The sequence below is a fragment of the Amblyomma mixtum genome, chromosome 3 (genome assembly GCF_055824585.1).
Source record: "Amblyomma mixtum isolate Tamu chromosome 3, ASM5582458v1, whole genome shotgun sequence".
NCBI classification, from domain to species: domain Eukaryota; kingdom Metazoa; phylum Arthropoda; class Arachnida; order Ixodida; family Ixodidae; genus Amblyomma; species Amblyomma mixtum.
The window spans coordinates 249040555-249061828 of record NC_143014.1 but is presented as its reverse complement, the minus strand read 5'-3'; the positions used below and the strand labels follow the sequence as shown (position 1 = coordinate 249061828).

Here is a 21274-nt window from a genome sequence, read left to right as displayed (position 1 = left end):
GTTACGACGAGTCACTCGCAGTTCCGTGCTGTGTCATAGCGCTAGTCATACCGCCCCTCTGGTCTCGTATTCGGTTTAAGCTCAGTGGGTCTCACGCGACCTTTTCTGTCCACATACTGAGGAGCATTTAGCGGCTCGGTATGCAGCGACTTGCGAACTTGAATGATGCTGCCATTACTTTTCACAATAAGGCAGCATCCCCAGAGTCACACACGTGAAGTATTTCCTACATAACAAACATGGCAGCAGCCAAATTACAGTAAGACATTTACATTATTTCAATAATTTTTTCCGTAAATTGTGGTCTTACATGTCATGTCCAGTAATTTAATAAGGCAGTGAATCAGTTTGCGGCAGTAGTTTCCAGGAAGGCATACTAATTGCTTTTGAAGTTGTTTTTATTAAAATGAACAACCGCTCATTATGTCGCAAAACTATGCTAACTTTTCTTTTCTGCTTAAGTTGTATCATACGATATTAGTCCGTTTTGTGAGGAATGTATAGCAATTCATAAAGAAAGAAAAATAACCGCAGCGTACAAGCCACGCCATAAAAAGGTGTAGAGGAGTCTTGGAGCTAAATAAAACCTGGATATAGCCGAGGACCGGAATTTAAACACGGTTCAAGGACTCTGCTTCTGAAATTTGTTGAATTTAATTTGATCAAAGTGAATTCGCTGTATCGCAGATCTTTGAAGGCTCGAAGTCGTTAGAGATATGAGTGGTAGTTACAATTGAAAAAACGCAATTTCAGTAAAATACAATGTGAAAAAGTGCGGCCGATTTGTGTATCATGCGGTGATCAGAGAAGATGCCAGTACTTTTTTAAACATGTTTCGGTCGATTATTTCCGCAAGTGACCCAGGCATTATATTTGCTTTTTAGTGATCTTTGCATTGAATAAATGAAAGTAGACTTGAGAACGGCTGTCAGAGACAGCTATGATTATCACATGAAGGCGCTGGTTTAGGGAGCAGTTTCTTCAAAGGTTAGTACGATGGTTGCTATTATATGTCAGTTGTATGCTTCATGATTTCTTATGAAAGTGAATTTAACGTTTCCATGTTTCCTTATGCAACGCTCCAGAAAAAGCGGGAGTAGTCATGGAAATGAGGTTATTGCGAAATAAGTACATTTTAAAATAAAATTTTTGTTTATAAGATTTTCTCTACTTCACTTCTTCACTTAGGCTTTCTCACCATAAGTTTTCTCCACTACATCATGCATCATGGCTCGTCTAGCTACAGCAGTTATAATTATGCATTTCTTTGCTTGAATGTTCGGAATCTGGAAACCGAAAGAAAGTCGAATTTTGCTGTAATGGCAAGCACATCCATAATCATTTTCTGCAAAAACCATTGGAACGAAATGGGCCCGCAACGTTTAACGTTTGCGCAAATCCAACGTCAAATAAAAAATAAGAAAGATCCTGCTGATGCATGTATCAAGATGAGCAAAATTCACTCGTGAGATAACTTTTGTTACCTTGAGCCTAACAGCTTGGACTGTTTTGAGTGTGGTTTCATTTATTCCGTCTTCAGCGCTACGTTATGATCAACTGCAAAGGACACGAAGCTATTAACGGAAGATCTGAACCCTGTAGACGGCGATAACGACGGGGTAACGATTAACCTCGTTGCCGAAGAAGAAAGGATGCTTGTCTGCTACACGGAACGTTAAAGCATTTAGTTGTAATAGTTGGCACTGGCTTTATAAATAGTCTACTAGCGAAATGGCAGAGTCAGACAGAAAACGGTAGGAAAGCGGTTATCTTGTTGCTTTGTATTCTGTTTGATTCTACCCTTTCGCTTACTAACCATAAATTTAGGATTCAGCAGCGGAATTGAATATATTTTTGACGGCATACATCCTCACATGTTTATTTTTTCGCTGCCGAAGTCTGAACAGAAGAAAAGAACGCTGTCGTGTGAGATCTTGTGACAGCTAGCCGGCTTTCCTCGTTCACTTGCTTGTGTTGTTGCAGCACAGCGGTGCCCTTTATTGCGCACAATGAATTTTTATGACTTGCTATTTTGCTTAAATCACATGATATTCATTTTAAGCATTATTTTTATAAACAGAGCTGGAATTACTACTGCAGAAATAAGATACGCTGTACAAAACTGAGTTAAATCGAGTGAGTCATATCGAAAAGAGCCACATACAAAATTTACATCCTGGTATCGAGTAAATTATTTGCATTATTTTTCATTCGCCGATGACGTAGAGTTCTCCCAACATGCAAAGCATATCATATAACAGCTTGAATAGAGCTAAGGTTTGTGCTTACAAAAAACTTTCGTGCTTTTCACAGTTCCCGTTTGGGAGGATTTGGCTGGTTTAAAAAAAAATAAAAACGCCTCAAATGTTGTGAGAAGAGATCGCGGCAAATGCGACCGAGCACATCGAAGCGAGAAGACCTATACAACAGATGTCTTGAAGGGGTTTGGTAAATTGCGAACCTCATTAGAGACGGCAATGCCCTCTGTTGGTATACTCGGTGGATAGGAATGCTGTGCTAACACCGGTACGGATGCGGAACCAGGCCATTTTCTGCAACTGCAGCAAAGGGCCTACATAGGCAAATACACTCGTGAGAATCCTCGCGAGACGCCAGAGCGAGTGTTTAGTCATACGTTTTTCCTATTCCAGCACTGATCGCGTCGTTGAACAGTATTGCCCGTTTTCTGTCACTTACGTTTCGTCTCTTACGAACTAAGCATAACTATGATTCCTGATTATTAACCGCTATTGGAAGCTTCTCGTGAGAGCAGCCGGAGAAGTCTCACGGCGAGGGTTACACTCGAGAGGCCCGGCCGCTGCTGGAGTCAAGCTGCACTCAAGTGATTCCATGCGACGAGCGCACCCACTTTTCTCCAATTCTCTTGTTGGCAGTCACTGGATAGGCTTCTGTGCCTGCACGCAGAATCGCGATAAGGAAAGCGCTGAATACATTAAGAGATAAACGTTGCGACCTTTTGTGCAATTTCTGCTCACGAGACGCTATATGACCTGGCCATCAGAGGGGTGGTTTACCATGCGCTCTTAGGAGGTTTTAGGCGAAACACTTCAGTTTTCTTGATGCTTCATTGAAGGCTGTAGGTGTATTCAGATGCGATGGAGCGTCACTTGAGGCCCACCGACAAAAGTGTCCTGCGAAGTAAGAAATCAAGTGGGACGGGCATACGTGTAATATAGCTAATGACAGAAGCATATTCTTGACGCCAGAGGTCACTTCACTTCACTCCAATTTATTACCTTAAAGACCCCCACTTAGGGGGTATTACTTAAGGGGTGGGTGCAGATAGAATCAAACTATATGTACAAAGATGTTATCCGTTAAATATGCCAGTTATACAATTGAAAAACGAGGATGGACAGGTGGTTGCAGCGACGTCGTGTGGAAGCCTGTTCCAGTCTTTGGCTGAGCGAGGAAAGAATGATGCAGCAAACGTTGTGGTATGAATCTGTGGACGGGAAACTTGCAGGGTATGACCAAGGTGGAGTGAAATGCGTGGTGGAGGGCTAATGTAGGGTGGAATGCGCAATGAGCTGTAAAAAAACTTATGAATAAACACATAGTGGCGATACGACGACGACAGGCAAGGTTTGTTAGGCTCAACTCCGCTTTTAAAGATGCTATGCTGATATCATATAAATAACATGAATGAATGAATCTAGTGGCTCGGTTCTGTAGCGATTCTAGTGATGTTAACAAATAGATTTGGTTAGGGCTCGAAATGGGGGATGTATATTCAAGTTTCGTTCGAATGAGGGACTTCTAGGCGAGAAGCTTAACGTTTGGCGGAGCATGGCGCAAATGACGTTTCAGGACACCAAGGGTTTTGTTAGCTGATGATAGAATGTTAGTGACATCCGCATTCCAGGTTAGATCCTGGCTTAGGGTTACACCCAAGCATTTATAGGAATTGGTGAATTCTACTGCGACCCCAGAGATTGCGTAAGGGAACAAAAGGGGCTTGCGTTTGCGGTTAAATGACACGTGTTTGCACTTATTGGGGTGAAGCTCCATGAGCCACTGGCTGCACCAGTCTTCTATACATGTTAGGTCGTTTTGGAGTGCTAGCTGATCGGATGGGTTATTATCTGTGTGGTAGACGACGCAGTCATCGGCAAACATGCTGATATTAGAGGAAGCATGCATTGGTAAATCGTTGATATATATAAGAAAGAGAAGGGGACCAAGCACTGAACCTTGAGGAACGCCTGATGTGACTGGGAGTGAATTAGAGGATTGGTTATTAACATAGACAAACTGGGAGCGACCTGTTAGAAATTGTTTTAGTCATTGTAAATGTCGTGCTCGTCGACCAAGCGACGCCAGGCCGCTCCAACAGCCCTTGCCTCCTCCGCGCATACCCGCCGCCCGCTTCCAAGAAACAAGCGCGGGCCGGCCATTCCCCACAAAAGCAGGCAGGCGTCTGTCTACCCCGACGACGTCTGATCCCCACGGCCCCGTCGACTGGCGCATTCCCCATTTCCTTGCCGTGACCGTCTGCATTCCCACAGCGGCGAAAGTGCTTTCTTGTACACTCGCCCTCTCCCTCTCTCTCTCTCTCCCTCTACGGTAATAAACCCCCAGTCTCCACCCAGCAACAGCCTTGAGAAGTTCCTCGCATGCGGGGCTCCCGCGCCCCGAACTAACACCACCATTAACAGTAAAACATTAGGGTGTTAATTTAAAAGGGAAAGTTTTAATAGTAAGCGTTTATGAGGTACCTTGTCAAAAGCTTTAGCAAAGTCCAGAAAGATTGTGTCGGTTTGAATGTTAGAATCAAGATTTATATGCAGATCATGAACGAAAATGGCTACTTGTGTTTCGGAGGAAAAACCCTTACGAAATCCATGCTGAGATTGATAGAAAAAATCCCTCAAGTCAAGAAAACACATTAGTTGCGAAAAAATGACATGCTCCATAATTTTGCATGGCACACTAGTCAAAGAGATGGGATGGTAGTTAGGGAGTGATTCCTTGTTACCTGATTTGAACACTGGAACGACCTTCCCCACTTTCCAGTCGCTGGGTATGTTACCTGTGTGGAGTGATTAAGCGAACGATAAAGATAAGTATGCTGCAGAAACATGCCGAGTATTTTTTAACAGGATCGAGTTTATTTCATCAATTCCTGCTGAGGATGATATTTTATATTTTCGATAATACAGGCGATTCCATCTGCAGAAAGTGTGGGTAAAGGCATCGGAGATATTGGAAATGCAGTTGTATCAGGTAGTTGCACGTCAGTTTCTTCAGTGAAAACAGAGGCGAATTTAGTGTTAAAAATGTTCGCGCATTCAACGTCGCTGGTCTGTTGTCCAAGCGCGTTAGTAAGAGTGATAGTGCGTGTCTGCTGGGGGTTTAGTACTTGACAGAATTTTCGCGGATTCTTGATTAAGATTTTTGGCAGATCTACACCAAAAAATGTGCGTTTAGCGTTTCGAACGGATTGTAAATACATATGCTCAGCCTCGTAATACTGATTCCAAGGGCATGGGCTTGGGTGGAGTTTTGCTGCTCGGAATAGCCGTTTTTTCTTGTTTTCGAGCGTTTTTAATGACTTCGAGAACCATTGCTTACGACGATTGGCACAAAATGTTATGGTGGGAATAAATTCAGACGCAAGTTCTAATACTTTTGTTTTGAAAGTTTGCCAGTTGTTTTGAACAGATGGGTCTTGAAAGCCTGTTTCGAAAATTGGAAAAAAATTGTGCAGTTGGTTGTTTATCGTCTGTAATTACCTCTATCGTAGAAGCGGATCGTTTTTTGATACGTTTGGCGCAATCCGGTGGCAAATGTGAAGGTGGCATGTAAAACTTTGTGATCGCTAAGTTCGCGCAGGTAAGTAAGGGATGGTAAACTTTCAGGGCGATTAGTCAATATCATGTCCAGAATGTTAAGATTCATGTGTAACGCGTGTTGGTTCCGTTACAAATTGGGTGATGTTAAAGCTGAGACACACATCAAAGAAATTCGTTATTTCTGCTCTGCTTGCTGATGTTATCTTCTGCCAATTCATGCTAGGGTAGTTGAAAAGAAGGATGCATGCCTTAGGGTACTTAGTATCAAGTTGGTTTAGGCAACAACCAGGGCTATGCGAGAAATTTGGGTTATTGCTGGGAGGTCGCTAGGCGACACCTAGTATAATTAGCTGGAGGGCGGAACGACAAACTACACAAATATTTCAAGCTTCGAATCGATGTTAATAATAGAACAGGGCAACTGTTGGTTAGTGGCAATAAGAAAACCTCCGCCTCGGTAGTCTTTGCGATCGTTCCGAAACTCGTTAAATTTGGTAAGTCGGACAGAACTTCAGAATCGGTGATGTCACTTGTTAGCCATGTTTCAGTTAGTATAAGTATGTTGCTTACGGATGAGGAAAAAATATTAGAAACATGCTCGCGCTTGGGAATAAAGCTGCGTATATTTGTGAAGATAATGGAAAAAGAAAGTTTTGGAATCTTATCTTGCGGACTATTGAATGAACGCACGGGTGCATGCTGATGAGCCCATTGCTATGCGATTTCTTGCACTGTCTGTGAGGATTCGTCGAATGCATAACGCTTTGAACCAATATGCAGTGTTTTGTAGCGCAATGAAAATGCTGTTTCTTTGCTTCGGGCGAATGCAACGAGCTGTTTCCGTGCGGCACGAACCCGGCGTGAAAAATCCTCGCCAATGCTATAGTTGGTACCCTTTAGCATAGTGCCTTTGGAAAGAATTAACTCCTTAGTTTTGAAGGAGGGGAAATTAACTATTAATGGGCGAAGATGTTCGGTTGAGTGGCGTCCAAGACGGTGAGCGCGCTCTATTTCTTTGGGATCAATTGTCAACTTCAGGGTCTCATAGCAGTGGCGGATGACTGTTTTTTTCGGATTGGGCATATGTTTCTGATGAGTTGTCATGTGTGATGCTGTAGAAAATGAAGTTATTTCGTCATGAACGATTCTCGGCATCTTCTATGGGGGCATCTATTTCAGAAATCTGACTGGTTATTTCAGTGGTATTAGCGCTTATTGTGTCTAGGTGAGTGCGTAGGGCAGCTGTGTCTTGATGGAGCGTTTCAAGGTCAGCCAGTCTCTTACTTATGTCGGCAATAGTTTTTTCGGTAGACGTGAGCTGGTTCCTGAGCCCCTGAAACTCACTGATTAGCTGCGACTGACCGGCAGAAAGCTTTTGCAGTTCTTCAAGAACTCTGTCGGGGCCTGGGTTTGTTTCAACATCTCCGGCCAGCAATAGCAGAGAACGAATAACATGCGCACACTCAACAGCAATAGAAAGGCAGCACCGTGGACTTGGCAGCTCCAGAAGACAATAGTTGCTCGATATTTTGGTAAAAAGGCAGTAGGGTTGACTGACCTGCGTGGCGAAGATCATCGGGTTGGATGAACTTATCGTGGCAATGCCACCAAGCCCACAGGGTTCCGTGCGCAGGTGACACAGCTTTATAGTAGGCGCGCCGGTTGCCGTCGATGTCAATGGGGCGGACCAGGGTAGATCGATGGTTAGCTGCTCCGTTTGCATCGCTGGTAAACATTTCCAAACTGCAGCCAGTTGACAGAAGGAGCCACCGTGACGCTCCGAACGAGATGGCTCGCTGGGAGCAATGGCGTCGGAAGGGGCAGGAATGAGGGCGCAGAAAAGGATCTCGGTGATGAGGGAAGCAAATACCTGCATGGCGAAAATCATCGGGTTAGATGACCTTATCGTGGCAATGCCACTGAGCCCACTCAGGAACGCCAAGAGCGAGCAAGGCGCCACAGGTACGGCAAGAGCGAGCACGTATGGGGAACAAGCATATATGTCGTTACTGCATCGAGACTCGCAGGTGACTACCGGGAGAAATAATTCCTCTAAACAGCCATTTTAATTGTTGTTAAAATGCATGACAAGAAAAACCTTAGTACAAAAACTTTTGGACAATCTTGGAGAATTGTTCGCAGAGGCTTTACCTCTCAGCCAAGCTCATGCAGAGTGCTTTGGGCCTAATAAGTTTAAATGACGATGTAACTATGCGCTGCTATTTATTTCAACCTTTCATTTTGAAAAATGCTGAAATCAGCCATACCTTTATAAGCCATTATTGACTAAGCTTGCCTTTACTACTTTGCGCTTCGTAAATTTTAAGCCTGCATTAAAATTACATTGATATTTTGCTGGCGTGACCCACCACGTGTATACACGAACTCACCTTATGGCTGTCAAAATTTCTAGTTTCCGAGCAGAGAAAAGAATAGCGAAGTGAGCCTTGGCAAACGACAAAGCAGCCTAAAAGGAGCGATTTTCCGCAAGGCCCAATTTTTGGTACTGTGCACGGCAACCGAAAAAGATCGTCCTGGATTACGTAACCATTCATTTATTACAATAAGTTACCCGTCTAAACTTTTGAAGTGTCCAGGAGAGTTGGCTCCTCGAGCTCTTACGGGAAATTTTTTTTAGCAGAAGGATACACGTGGGGTAAAATGCGACGTAGTATTATGCGGGGCCTAAAGTAAGGATAATTGTTTTATTGTTCGCTCCAAAACACTACCCTTGTTTTGTCGACATCCAGGATTGTCGGAACGTACGAAAAGAAAAAAAAACATGGACTAATATTTGCCTTAAAGAAGGCAAGGAAAGAGCTGTGGAGAGCATCAATAAGCGCCGTCGCAGCCAAGCCTTTTGGGGCCCCTAAAGGCGCCCGCCACGAAACAGTAAAGAAAATGACGGAACGTGAAGAACAGGAACTGCACAGAATTTCTTTGAAATCAAAGGGATGCACTTCTTTCGACGACTAATAAAGGTTTTTGCACAAATACATACTGGCAATAGAGCAAGCTCTGTTAGGTTTGACCTCCAATAACGTCGAAAAGCTTCCGTTCACGTTCTGCGATCGAACTAAGTCGCACGTCAATTCGACGGAGACAAAGGGACATAGCTGCAGCTGCGACGCTAAAACAGAAAAAAAAGTTGCCAAGGAGGCAGGAAATTCAAAATCATTGCTTAGAGAGCAAATACGCAAACCCTGGCTGTTGAACTGCCTGTAGACTGTGTGGGTCATTGAGCAGAGCAGTACAGGTTTCTACCTGGCTACACTGTTTACATGCGGATTTGGGGTCACAAATATTGTTTACCCATCCATGAAAGCATGCTTATAGGAAATCTTTGCAATATTGAGTGAAGTTATATTTTAGAAGCCCGTGCCATTCTCGCCGGTTGGTGGGGCGGAATACATTTCAAATTTTCGCATATAAAATTATGCTGTGGTCTGCTTCAGCTGTCCCTTCCATACTTCCCGAGTGCGATGTCCGGGCGGTATCGAATGATTCTGTCACATTTGTTCGCCGCTGTTTACGAATGAGAAAAAGAAAGCGGTGATGTGGAAATCTGTGCCGCGTATTGCGCCGCCCTCTCCTATATAAGGCAAGCATGGGCTCTTAGCTAACGGGTGTTCTATCACGCGCCAGACTGCAACTGCACATGGGCCGACAGAGGTGCACTGAATTCTGCTTCTCGTAAAAGCTTGCACTCATTAAAACAAAAAGCCTAGCGGAAGCGAGGTTCGAGTTTCCAGATGACCAAATTGTACAAGTGTATCAAACTGTCACAGAATGTATGTTCGCAGCATAAGAGATTTTCGCTGCGTGGTAAGCTCTGTAGCAGTAAACTCACCATCCTCCCTTCATTGCCCACGCAGCAAGCCAAAAGGGGCAACAAGTTTATTATGTGTTCATGAAAAAAATGGCCACCTCAAAGCCTCATAAGGATGAGAATAGTTCAACAACCATGAATTTCTCCCCTCTCAATAGCGCGTAACCTTCATCAAGGCACGCGGCCAACCGGAAGCAGATCAGTGAGGATCAGTTGCAATTTTAAGCTAACTCATGATTGCCTGCAGCACAGAGACCGCGCTTTTGGTTACGCCTGTCGCTGTAAGCCGATACCCCGTTCGTTGAACTCAACGGGCAATTTGTTGCTCTGTGAGAACGCGCAGGGATACCAGGGCGTGGTGTCCCATATTGCAGTTTGTTTGGCTGACATCGCGATGGTACAGGATCCGCGTGAGAAACTGTATGTGGGAGAAGGTTGTGACTGAGATTCTGGCGCAATCTTTAGTAAGAAAACTTGTAGTGAGTAGGCAAACTTATTGTATGAAATCCGCAGAAAACTGTGAGCGCAGCACGCTGACAAGACTCTTAAATCAAGATTTCCGCCTTCCGACAGCAACTTTTCAACCTCGAACAAGGAAAGACACAACGCAGCTCTGACGGGGCGAGTGCAGAGAAGTTGACAGACATAGCGTTGACAGATAACTAATGACCCTGATGATGATGTCATCCAAATATAACACCTCAACGAGGAAGGCAGCAGCGTTGGGACTTCTTAAATGCAAAAGCACAACTTCACTAGCAATTCTGAATTAGCCGATGGGTCTCTGAAGCCTCGACCTTTGAGTTTGGACCTTTTAGTTGAAATGACCTTGCCTGAATTTGACTGCCGGTTGCACTTGGGTTTGTTTCGGTAGAAAACAGACATGACCTAGTCTCAATTGGAATTGGCCTACCTCCAAAAATGGGGTTGCCCATCCCTGAAATTTGGGTGCCCCACTCTCAGAAATTTGAAAATTGTGTTGACCCACGTTCCGAACCTACCTGGGAAACCCGAAAAATGAGCTTCGAACTACCCTGAAATTTGGTGGCCCACACTCGAAAATTGTTAAAAGTCAGTTGAACCAAATTCGGAACCGAGCTGAGACACCACCAAAATGGGCTTGGCCTACCCCTGAAATTGGGGTGGCCCACTCCCGAAAAATTGAAAATTGAGTTCACACACAGTCGAAGCCGAGATGGATGGATGGAAAACTTTATTAAGCAAGTGAGTTTGGACCGTACAAGGTGTCAGGGCCACCGCACAGCCCTCACATAATGCGCATGTGTCCAGGCCACGTAGGGCCATGGCACTGGCACCCCGGTTCACACAGCGAAGTTGCGCGTCCGGGTCCTGCGACGCAAGGAGGGCCTCCCATTCCTCCGATGTACCGATGGCGGGCTGTCCCTGCGGGGGAGGATCGGCAGGGCAGCCGAAGAGGATGTGGTCCAGGGTGGCGTGCGGTTCTCCGCAGAGAGTGCACTCTGGGGAAACATGGCGGATGTAGGATAGAAGCTGAGGGGTAGGAAGAGTTCGGGTCTGGAGTCGCCTCCAGAGGATTTGTTGGGAGTGGGATAGGCGGGGGTGGGGAGGGGGATAGAGTCGACGGGCAAGGCGTGCTTGTTGAGTTAGTTCTGAGAACGTGTGTGCCCGCTCCCTCGAGAAATCCCGGCTGGGGTCGCCATTTGCCCGGCAAATAAGTCCTCGGGCTATGTTATCGGCGGCCTCATTTCCGGGATTGCCAGAGTTAGCCGGCCCCCAAAAGAGCTCAATACGCCTATCGGGATTTAGGGTGCACATTCTCAATATCTGCCACGTGGGGGGATGGACGAGATGAGACCCCCAAAATGGGCTTGGCCCACCGCTGTAATTTGGGTGGCCAACTCCCGAAAAATTGAAAATTGAATTGACCCACGTTCGGAACCGAGCTGGGACACCCCGAAAATGGTCTTGGCTCACCCCTGAAATTTCGTGCCCACTCCCGAAAAATTGAAAGTAGAGTTGACCCAAATTCGGAACCGAGCTGAGACATCACCAAAATGGGCTTGGCCTACCCCTGAAATTTGGGTGGCCCACTCCCGAAAAATTGAAAATTGAGTTGACCCATGTTCGGAGCCGAGCTGGGACACCCCCTAAATGGGCGTAGCCCACCGCTGAAATTCGGGTGGCATACTCCAGAAAATTTGAAAACTGAGTGAACCCACGTTTGGAACCGAGCTTAGACACCACCAAAATCGGCTTGGAATATCCTTGAAATTGGGATGGCCCACTCCCGAAAAATTTAAAATTCAGTTGACCCACGGTCGAAAAGAGCTGACACCCCAAAAATGGGCTTGGCCCACCGCTGAAATTTGGGTGGCCTACTGCCGAAAATTTGAAAATTGAGTTGACCCACCTTCGGAGCCGAGCTGGGACACCCCGAAAATGGGCTTGGCCCACCCCTGAAATTTGGTGCCCACTCCCGAAAATTTGAAAACTGAGTTGACCCATGTTGGGAGCCGAGGTGGGACACCCCCAAAATGGCCTTGGCCCACACCTGAAATTTGGGTGGCCCACTCCAGAAAAATTGAAAATTCAGTTGACCCATGTTGGGAGCCGATTTGGGACACCACCAAAACGGGCTTGGCCCACTCTGAAATTTAGGTGACTCACTCTCGAAAATTTGAAAACTGAGCCGACCAACGTTCGGAACCGAGCTGGGCACCATCAAAATGGGCTTGGCTGACTCTGAAAGTTGGGTGGTCCACTCTCGAAAATTTCAAAAACGAACTGGGACCACCAAAATGGGCTTGGCCCAGTGTGAAATTTGGGTGGCCCACTTGAAAATTAGAAAAATGAGTTGACCCCCGTTCGGAACAGAAGTGGGACACCACCAAAATGGGCTTGGCCCACTCTGGAGTTTAGGTGGCCCACTCTCGAAATATTTGATAAATGAGCTGACCCACGTTCGGAACTGAGCCAGGACACCATAAACATGGGATGGCCCACTGTGAAATTTGGGTGGCGCACTGTCGATAATTCGAAAACTGAGTTGACCCGCGTTTAGAACTGAGCGTGGACACCACCAAAATGCGCTTGGCCCACTCTGAAATTTAGGTGGCACACTTTCGAAAATTCGAGAACTGAGTTGACCCGCGTTCAGAACCGAGCTGGGACACCACCAAAATGCGCTTGGCCCACTCTGAAATTTAGGTGGCACACTGTCGAAAATTCGAAACCTGAGTTGACCCACGTTCGGAACCGAGCTGGGACACCACCAAAATGCGCTTGGCCCACTCTGAAATTTAGGTGGCGCACTGTCGAAAATTCGAAAACTGAGTTGACCCGCGTTCGGAACCGAGCTGGGACACCACCAAAATGCGCTTGGCACGCTCTGAAATACAGGTGGCGCACTGTCGAAAATTCAAAAACTGAGTTGACCCGCGTTCAGAACCGAGCTGGGACACCACCAAATTGCGCTTGGCCCACTCTGAAATTCTGGTGGCGCACTGTCGAAAATTCGAAAACTGAGTTGACCGCGTTCGGAACCGAGCTGGGACACCACAAAATGGGCTTGCCCGTCCTTATAATTATGGGTGGCCCACTCTCGAAAATGTGAAGACTGAGTTGACCCACGTTGAGAACCGAAATTTCCCGTTTACTGAGATTTAAGTCGACGTTAGGGAGATAGAGTAAGCTAGAAAGAACCAATTTCTGGCTTTTTACTGATCTCGGAGCCTTGAATATCATTACGCTGGCCATATTCGGCGGCTTACACAATTTTCCGCCTTTTGTAAGAGGCAGAAAAGCCGGGAAAACCCCCCGAAAACCTACAGCGGTGTTTTATAAGCATTCATTTCATTTTTCATTCATTTGGTCCTCCTCCAGTCAATGCTCCTTCAAGTGACTTAATCCGAATGCCAAGACGTCGTGCTGGTCGTGGCAGAAACACGCCCATAGACGCGTTCCGCGTCCGTATCACACTGGCGGAACGACGCTAACTCCACGAATGAACACGACACGTTCGACTCGCCTGACGGGTTTTATCGCCATCTAATCTTGTGCAAAGAAACTGGGCGTGGTTAGTGCAACGGCATGGTCCGTGCGGCTCATCCGCACTGGATGCGGCGGCAATACGACCAGGTGGGCTGTGTCTGTGATTGGTTGTTTGCTTTCTCTTCTGCTATTGTTTCGTCACATTGACGTCACGGCCAAATGAAACAGAGGATTACAGAATACGGCCCTAGGAATTTCACTACGCAAGAGTAATGCAAGGTCTGCAACTCGCACGTCCATTCTTTCAAAGGAAATTTATGGCTTATGTGGGTTTAACGTGCCTAATCGACTCAGGCTATGAGGAAAGGAGTGTCACCATGGGTGAACGCGCAATGCCGACAATTAAGTTAGCCATGTCTGCCTTCGTTAGATTGCACATCTCCATATTGCCATTTTGGACGCTGAGTTCACGAACAGTGATTGCAGCATAGACCGACTTGACGCCTCTGAGATCCCGTAGGCATCTGGGGTATCACCTGGTCGCTACATCGCGATCTGGTGTCTTCAGGGGCACTGTAGTTGAAAGTAGTTTAGTGTGGGCAGACGGCGAACTGATCGCAAGCGAGGCCACAAAAGCAAACTGACAAGCAAAACAGCACAGAAATGAAACTTGTACTCCCTACATGGATGGGGGCTACTAAACAGATGTCTCAGTCGATGTGTTTTATTCTATGAGTAGAGCAAAAAAACTATGGTGTCAGAAAAGAATGGAAAAAGTGAATATTTGCTCCAAAGGCTTAACTCTAGTGCAGTAAAAATAAGGCAGAGCGAGGAATAATATGTGCCAAAAGCTGAATGACCTAACGCGGAACCCTAAAGTGCGGAATTCATTAGCCCAAGTGTAGGTTTCATGGGTAAAATTCGATTAATTATCATTAAGCTCAGTCTGCAATGAATTGTCAGGTGGCCGTAATATGCAGTCAAAGGCAAATATTTTTTCTATCCCTGCCGCCTGATGCACAGCGTGGTGCATCTGCAGCGCCTGGCAGCGCATAAGCATGTGATTAATTAATCAGAAAATTGCCTTCACGTTACGACAGCGCCATCTGCGCTGACAAGAACCGCCCTCAAAGGTGGAAAATCCCCAGGTACTGTTCTCGCAGACAGGGCGACAGCGTGCTGCGCAGTCGTAGTCAAGGACAGTACACGTGTGCATCGCTGTCTGGAAGAGATCGGTTTCTGCCATCCGGTCTGTCACCAGAAGCTTTCCTTTGTGCGTCTTGAGCGCACGTTCGCCGCCGACCGTCCTGGCAGAAAACCGAGCCAGTCGCTGCGTGCAGTTCGTCATACGGTCCCACGCAGGCCGACTCACGCAGCCGGCGCTGCTCTGGGCTCGCATTGGATGCCGAGCTGCTTCGACGTGTTGCTGCCCAAGCCGGGGAACCAATGGGAGGGTCGCAGACAAGCGCAAATAAAGAACCGATGACGCAGGCGCTAAAAGCAAACCCTTCTTCCTGTTCGATGAACAGTTTGAATATTTTATTGCAACAGATGTATCAATTATTTCTTTCAACTCTGAATTATGCAGAACCTGCACGGCCTTCGCGGAGCTAGGATTATTCGAGTGGTTAGTGATAAGCCCGTGCCGGTTTACTTTGATGAAAGTGAGCTCGCATTATCAACGACGAGTTACCGAAGAACTGGGCATAGTTCACGTCAGCAGCAAGTTTTCTTTGAACAATGTCGAGTATTTCTTTTATGGCATTGATTATATCGTGGTACCGCCCTTCGTGGTCCAAGCAGTTAGGTAGAAACGTGTTCTACGTTGTACATGGACTAAACCCGGACGCGCGCCCCTCGGCGCATGTCGTGACAGGTGGCGTCGCGAAACCCCATGCCTGGTCTGCGCAGGGATGCACGCTCTGCTCGCTAAGCCGCCAGCCATGCTGCTGCTATTAGTGCACGTCTTCGAGCGCCGCTGATGCTGAGGAGAGCAGCGCTCAACGACGGAAAATCCACAGAAGTACAATTCTTGCGTCCATGCATAGCGACACTGGGGCAGTCTCATAGGTAGTGTGCGAGGCGATTGCTTTCTGAGATGGCATTCTGCAATCCGGTCTGTCACCAGACGCTTTCCGTCTCACGACTTGCGCACATGCATTCGTCGCCTACAGCGTTGGAAAAACACCGAGTCACGTGAGGAGCCCAGGCCGCCGTCAGGTGACGGTTGTCGACTGGCTCTACCTTTTTTTCCACTGCGCTCCTATTGGCTGCTGTGTAATGCCGACGTGTTGTTGCCCGAGCCCAAGCACCAATCAGAGGCTCCCGGCTCGAAGACAATGAAGTGTAGAGGTAGCGAGAAGATATTGGAGAGTCTCTGGTAGTCGCAGCACAGCAGGCGTATGCCGGACAACCTCCTCACCCGGCCACGGCGCATGTGCTGCAGGCATCCGGCTGGTATGCTATACGTCCACACGAGTATGTCGTCGCTGCGTTCGCGTTTGCTAGAACTCTCCACAGACAGAATACTGCTTACGGTACGAAAACCCGTTGAGTAAAAAAAAAAAAAGCATTCGTGAAGAAAATCAGTTTCAACTTCGCTTCAGCTATTGTAAGGTCAGATTAAATTTTCAACCCGGTCCATCCTCTGCCAGCAACAATGTAATCGAAGTAAGACCTAGGTCTTACAGCTGTGGTGATTTAATTTCTAGACATTGATTACGCCCAGAAGTAGACTTCTGCCGGGGTTGGGGTATTAGCGAAGCCGGTGCGCAGTTCGTAGCGGAACCGCAAATTTGACAACAGGGGAGCGTAGTGTAGAACTTGAACGACTTCTTAGGTGCATTTTTTTGCAGTTCGTCTCAAAGCTAGATAGCTCGAGAGTGCCGGATCGAATCTGCAAGATGTAGCCCAACAAGGTGTTGTAACCTCTTTGGGCTTACGCAAAAGTTATAAGCCTCGACGGCATCCAGCGTACAAGGGCGGGACGCCACGGAACTCACCCATGTTCCAAATGCAGCTCACAGACACATGTTTTGCTTGTGGAGGCGCAGAGTAACAGCGCTATCAAAGCGAGTATGCGACCAGACCACAAACTAAACAATTCACCCTTTACTGAAGATGATGGACTAATGAAATGTGTGCGGGCCTACCATTTAGCAGGTGCGCCTTCTCCCGGAACCTCTCAAGGATGATGTGGTTGAAGGGCTTGGCTGGGGCGTTGAGAGGGAGAGAACGCAGGAGGGTTCGGTTTGAATTTTTGTCATTCGAAGCGCGCACGGTTGAACTATTTGCAGATGCGGTCGTGGCCAGCTATAAATTTGGAGCGTTTAAAGGCGGTTTGGGTCCTCTTGATGTCATGAATAGGATGGGCTTCAGAATGGCAGCCGCTTGCGCCGATATGATACCGTCTACACCGACGATAGCTCGTTAAGCTCGCATATATTATAACGGAGTGCCTCCGTGATACAGCAACATCACGTCGTGCCTTTGGCGTGCGATTTTGTTCTGGTTGGGGCAGAACACGCTGTCACGTTCTACGGTGTCAGGAGACGCTCACCGCCGCACTCCCCCTGTCGTCCTGTGTGCGCATCAGCCGCCTACATTGGCGAGATAACCGAGTCGGCGGATACGCGTCATCGTCCTCCCTCCCACCAGGCCTCGTTGCCCGACTCATCGTCGCGGCCTTTCTTTTGTTCCCAGGGAAGTCTGAACATGACGCGGAGCATACCGACGCACCAGGGGGATCGCAACCAGAGGGACGTCAGCGCACAAACCTGCCGACAAGCCGCCGAAATCATGTATCCAGTGGCCTAAAGGTAAGCTCTGTGGGAGGGGGGAGGGTGGGGTTTCTGGAAAAAGAACATCTCGATCAGCGATCCGTCTTGGGGTGACTTGTTATTTAACTCCACGGCGATGGTATGACTCTGCACGGGACTCTTATACGTATAGAACCCTCTCACCACACTCTCGCCGCACTGTTCCGACGCGTGTGCCTGTGGGTGATCCCCATGAGATGCCTAAGTGTGACGACTTCAGCTACTTATTCCTTCGTGAGATTTTGTGGGATTGGGCGACCAAAATCCAAATAACGACCCACTTCTCCAACATTCACCTCATACTGTGTCAGCTATTCGTAGGCGCATTATTGAATAAGATACCAACGTCCCCTCGAGCTGAATTACTCTCTCTGCGGACGAGAACATTGGCTACTGAAGTAAGAACCACTATCTGCAGTCATACACATCCCTTTTCACAAGAAAGTAACACCCCCAGAGTCACACACATGCACTATTTCCTAGAGAACAAAAATGGCAGCAGTCAAATTACAGAAACAAAGTTACATTGATTCAATAATTTTTCCCGTAAATTGTGGTCTTACGTATCGTGTCCAGTAATTTATTAAGGCATTGAATCAGTTTGGAGCAGGAGTTTCTAGGAAGACATATTAATTAGTTTTGAAATTGTTTTTATTAAAATCAACAACCGCTCCTTATGTCGCAAAACTATTCTAACTTTTTGCTATCTGCTTACGTTGTATCACACAATATTAGTCCGTTTTGCGAGGAATGTATAGTAATTAATAAATAAAAAAACCCCGCAGCGTACGAGCCACGCCATAGAAAGGTGTAGAGGCGTCTTCGAGTGAAATGAAACCTGGACATAGCCGAGGACAGGAATTTAAACACATTCGAAGGGAACACTGCTTCTGAAAGTTTTTGCATATAAGTTGATCAAAGCGAATTCAATGTATCGCAGATCATTGAAGGCTCGAAGCCGTTAAAGATATGAGCGGTCGTTACAAATGAAAAAAAGGCATTTTCAGAAAAATACATTGCGAAAAAGTATGGCAGAATTGTGTATTCTGCGGTGAACGGAGAAGATGGTATTACTTTTTTAAATATGTTTCGGTCGATTATTTCCCAAAGTGACCTCAGCATTATATTTGCTTATTAGTGATATTTGGGGATTGAATGAATAAAATAAGACTAGAGAACGGCAGTCGGAGAGAGCTATGATTAGTACATGAAGGCGCCGGTTTCGAAAGCATTTTCTTCAAGGTTAGTAGCGATGGTTTCTATTATATGTAATTTATATGCTCCTTGATTTCTTATGAAAATATATTTGACATTTCCATGTTTCATTATGCAACGCACCAGGACAACTCCGGAAGTAGTCACGGAAATGAAATTATTGCAACGTAAGTACATTTAGAAATAAAAATGTCTGTTTATTAAATTTCCTCCACTTCTCTTCTCCACCTAGGGTTTCTCACCATAAGTTTTCTCCACTACATCATGCATCATGGCTCATCTAGTTTCAACACGTATAATTATGGAGTATATTTTCTTGAATGTGCGGAATCTGGAATCCGAAACAAAGTCCAGTTTTGCTGTAATGGCAAGCACATACATAATCATTTTCTGCGAAAAACTCAGGGGGGCACTTTGTTCACCTAAAGTGCGGTGAGGCGAAAGCCTTTAGCGCGGTGTTGCTGCTTGTGTCACTGATGTGTTGTTAAGATGTTAGGCTTCGCCTGTAAGAGTGAAACGCGACAGCGTCTTGCAACGCTGCCACGGAGTCCATAGAACGCCATCGCCCGTTCGGTTGTATGCCTCGCTCGTCGGTAAATTGGTTTTTGAGGAAAGGAAGTGTATCTGTCTCGCATATCTGGGCGGACACCCGTACATCGCCGTAAGGGAAGGGAGGAAGAGGGGAGTGAACGAAGAGACCGTATTCACTAGACGCGCCTTTGTTCATCCCGAACCATTGAGCTGGCTTGGTGGAGTGGTTAGCATGCTCGTCTCGCACTCCTGAGAATGGGGTTCGATTCCCGAACTCGACCAATTTCTTACTCGGTTTTATTTATTTATATGGCCTGACTAGAAGGGTTAAGTAGGCTAATTGGGTAATTAAGCAATTAACTAAACTCTGTCCCACTTACTTGGAGCATCACTATATCATGCAGTTAATTGGTTGCATGGTTATTAGCCAAAGTACAATTGGCCCCGTTTGAAATGCGCGCACTGGAACGTCACGACTGTGTCGACCAACTGAAAAGCGTGACCTTTCTGTCGACAACTCCTGCTTACAACGATGAGGCATGAAAGGCTTCCGCCTTAAAACGATTGGAACGAAATGGGCCCGCAGCAGCTAACGTGTGCGCAAATCCTACGTAAACTAAAGCATGAACCAGATTCTGCTGATGTATGGATGAAAATGAGCAAAATTCATTCGTGAGAGAATTTTTGTAGCTTGAGCCTAACAGCTTGGACTGTTTTGAGCGTGCTTTCATTTATTCCGTCTTCAGCGCTACGTTATGATCGACTGCGGAGCACATGAAGACATTGACGGAAGATGTGAACCCTGCAGTCGACGATAACGATAGGGTAACGATTAGCTTCGTCGCCGCAGAAGAAAGGATGAGTGTGTACTACACGGAACGTTAAAGCATTTATTTGTACTAGTTATCATTGACTTTCTAAATACTCTACTAGCGAAATGGCGGAGTCAGACAAGAAACGACAGGAGCAGCGGTTGTCTTCTCGTTATGTGTTCTGTTTGACTCTACCCTTTTGCTTGCTAATCATGAGTTTAGGATTCTGCCGGGAAGTAGAAGATATTTTTGATGTCATACATGCTGACATGTTTATGCTTTCGCTGTCGAAGTGTGAACAGAAGAAAAGAAAGCTGTCATGTGAGAGCTTGTGGCAGCTAGTCTGCTGTTCTGGTTCACCTGCTTGTGTTGGTGGAGCACGGCAGTGCGCTTTATTGCACATAATAAATTGTTATTGAATTGTTATGAGTTGTTGTTCTGCTGAATTCACAGGATATTCATTTTTGAGCATTATTTTTAAAAACAGAGCTGGAATTACTACTGCAGAAATAAGATACTCTGTACAAAGCTGAGTTAAATCGAGTGAGTCACATCGAAAAGAGCCACATACAAAGTTTACATTCTGGTATCGACTAAATTATTTGCATAATTTTTCATTCGCCGATGGCGTAGAGTTCTCCCAACATGCAAAGCATATCATATAACAGCTTGGATAGGGCTACGGTTTGTGCGGACAAAAAACTTTCGTGCTTTTCTCAGTTCCCGTTTGGGAGGATTTGGCTGGTTTGAAAAAAATAAAAACGCCAAAAACATTGTGAGGAGAAGAGATGGCGGCAAATGCGGCCGAGCAAATGCATCCGACAAGACCTATACAACAGATGTCTTGAAGGGGTTTGCTAAATTGCCAACCTCATTTGAGACGGCAATGCCCACTGTCAATTTACTCGGTGGGAAAGAATGCTGTGCTAACACCGGTACCGATGCGGAACCAGGCCATTTTCTGCAACGTATTTAGGAAGCTTGCAGCAAAATATAGGGAAATGCACTCGTGAGAATCCTCGCGAGACGCCAGAACAAGTGTTTAGTCAGATGTTTTTCCTATTCCAGCTTTGATCTCGTCGTTAAACAGTATTTCCCGTTTTCTGTCACTGACGTTTCCTTTCTTGAGGACTAAGCATAACCATGATTCCTGATTATTAACCTCTATTGGAAGCTTCTCGTGAGAGCAGCCGGAGAAGTCTCACGGCGAGGGTTACAGTCGAGAGGCCCGGCCGCTGCGGGAGTCATGCTGCACTCAAGTGATTCCAATCCGACCCACTT

General features: G+C 46.3%; 1 protein-coding gene across 6 annotated transcripts in view; it reads left to right on the top strand.

The window, feature by feature from the left end:
• LOC149354285 (uncharacterized) overlaps positions 1-20418 on the top strand; it is a 101344-nt gene extending 80926 nt beyond the window's left edge. For all 6 annotated transcript variants that reach the window (XR_016291269.1, XM_089583264.1, XM_089583259.1 and 3 more), the window contains 2 exons: positions 17320-17435; positions 19928-20418. Coding sequence is in view for 5 of the 6 variants with exons in the window: in XM_089583264.1 (XP_089439390.1) it covers positions 17320-17435; positions 19928-19999 (188 nt within the window). In the remaining variant the exon portion in view is untranslated. The remainder of the gene's footprint in view (positions 1-17319; positions 17436-19927) is intronic.
• Positions 20419-21274: the final 856 nt, after the last annotated feature.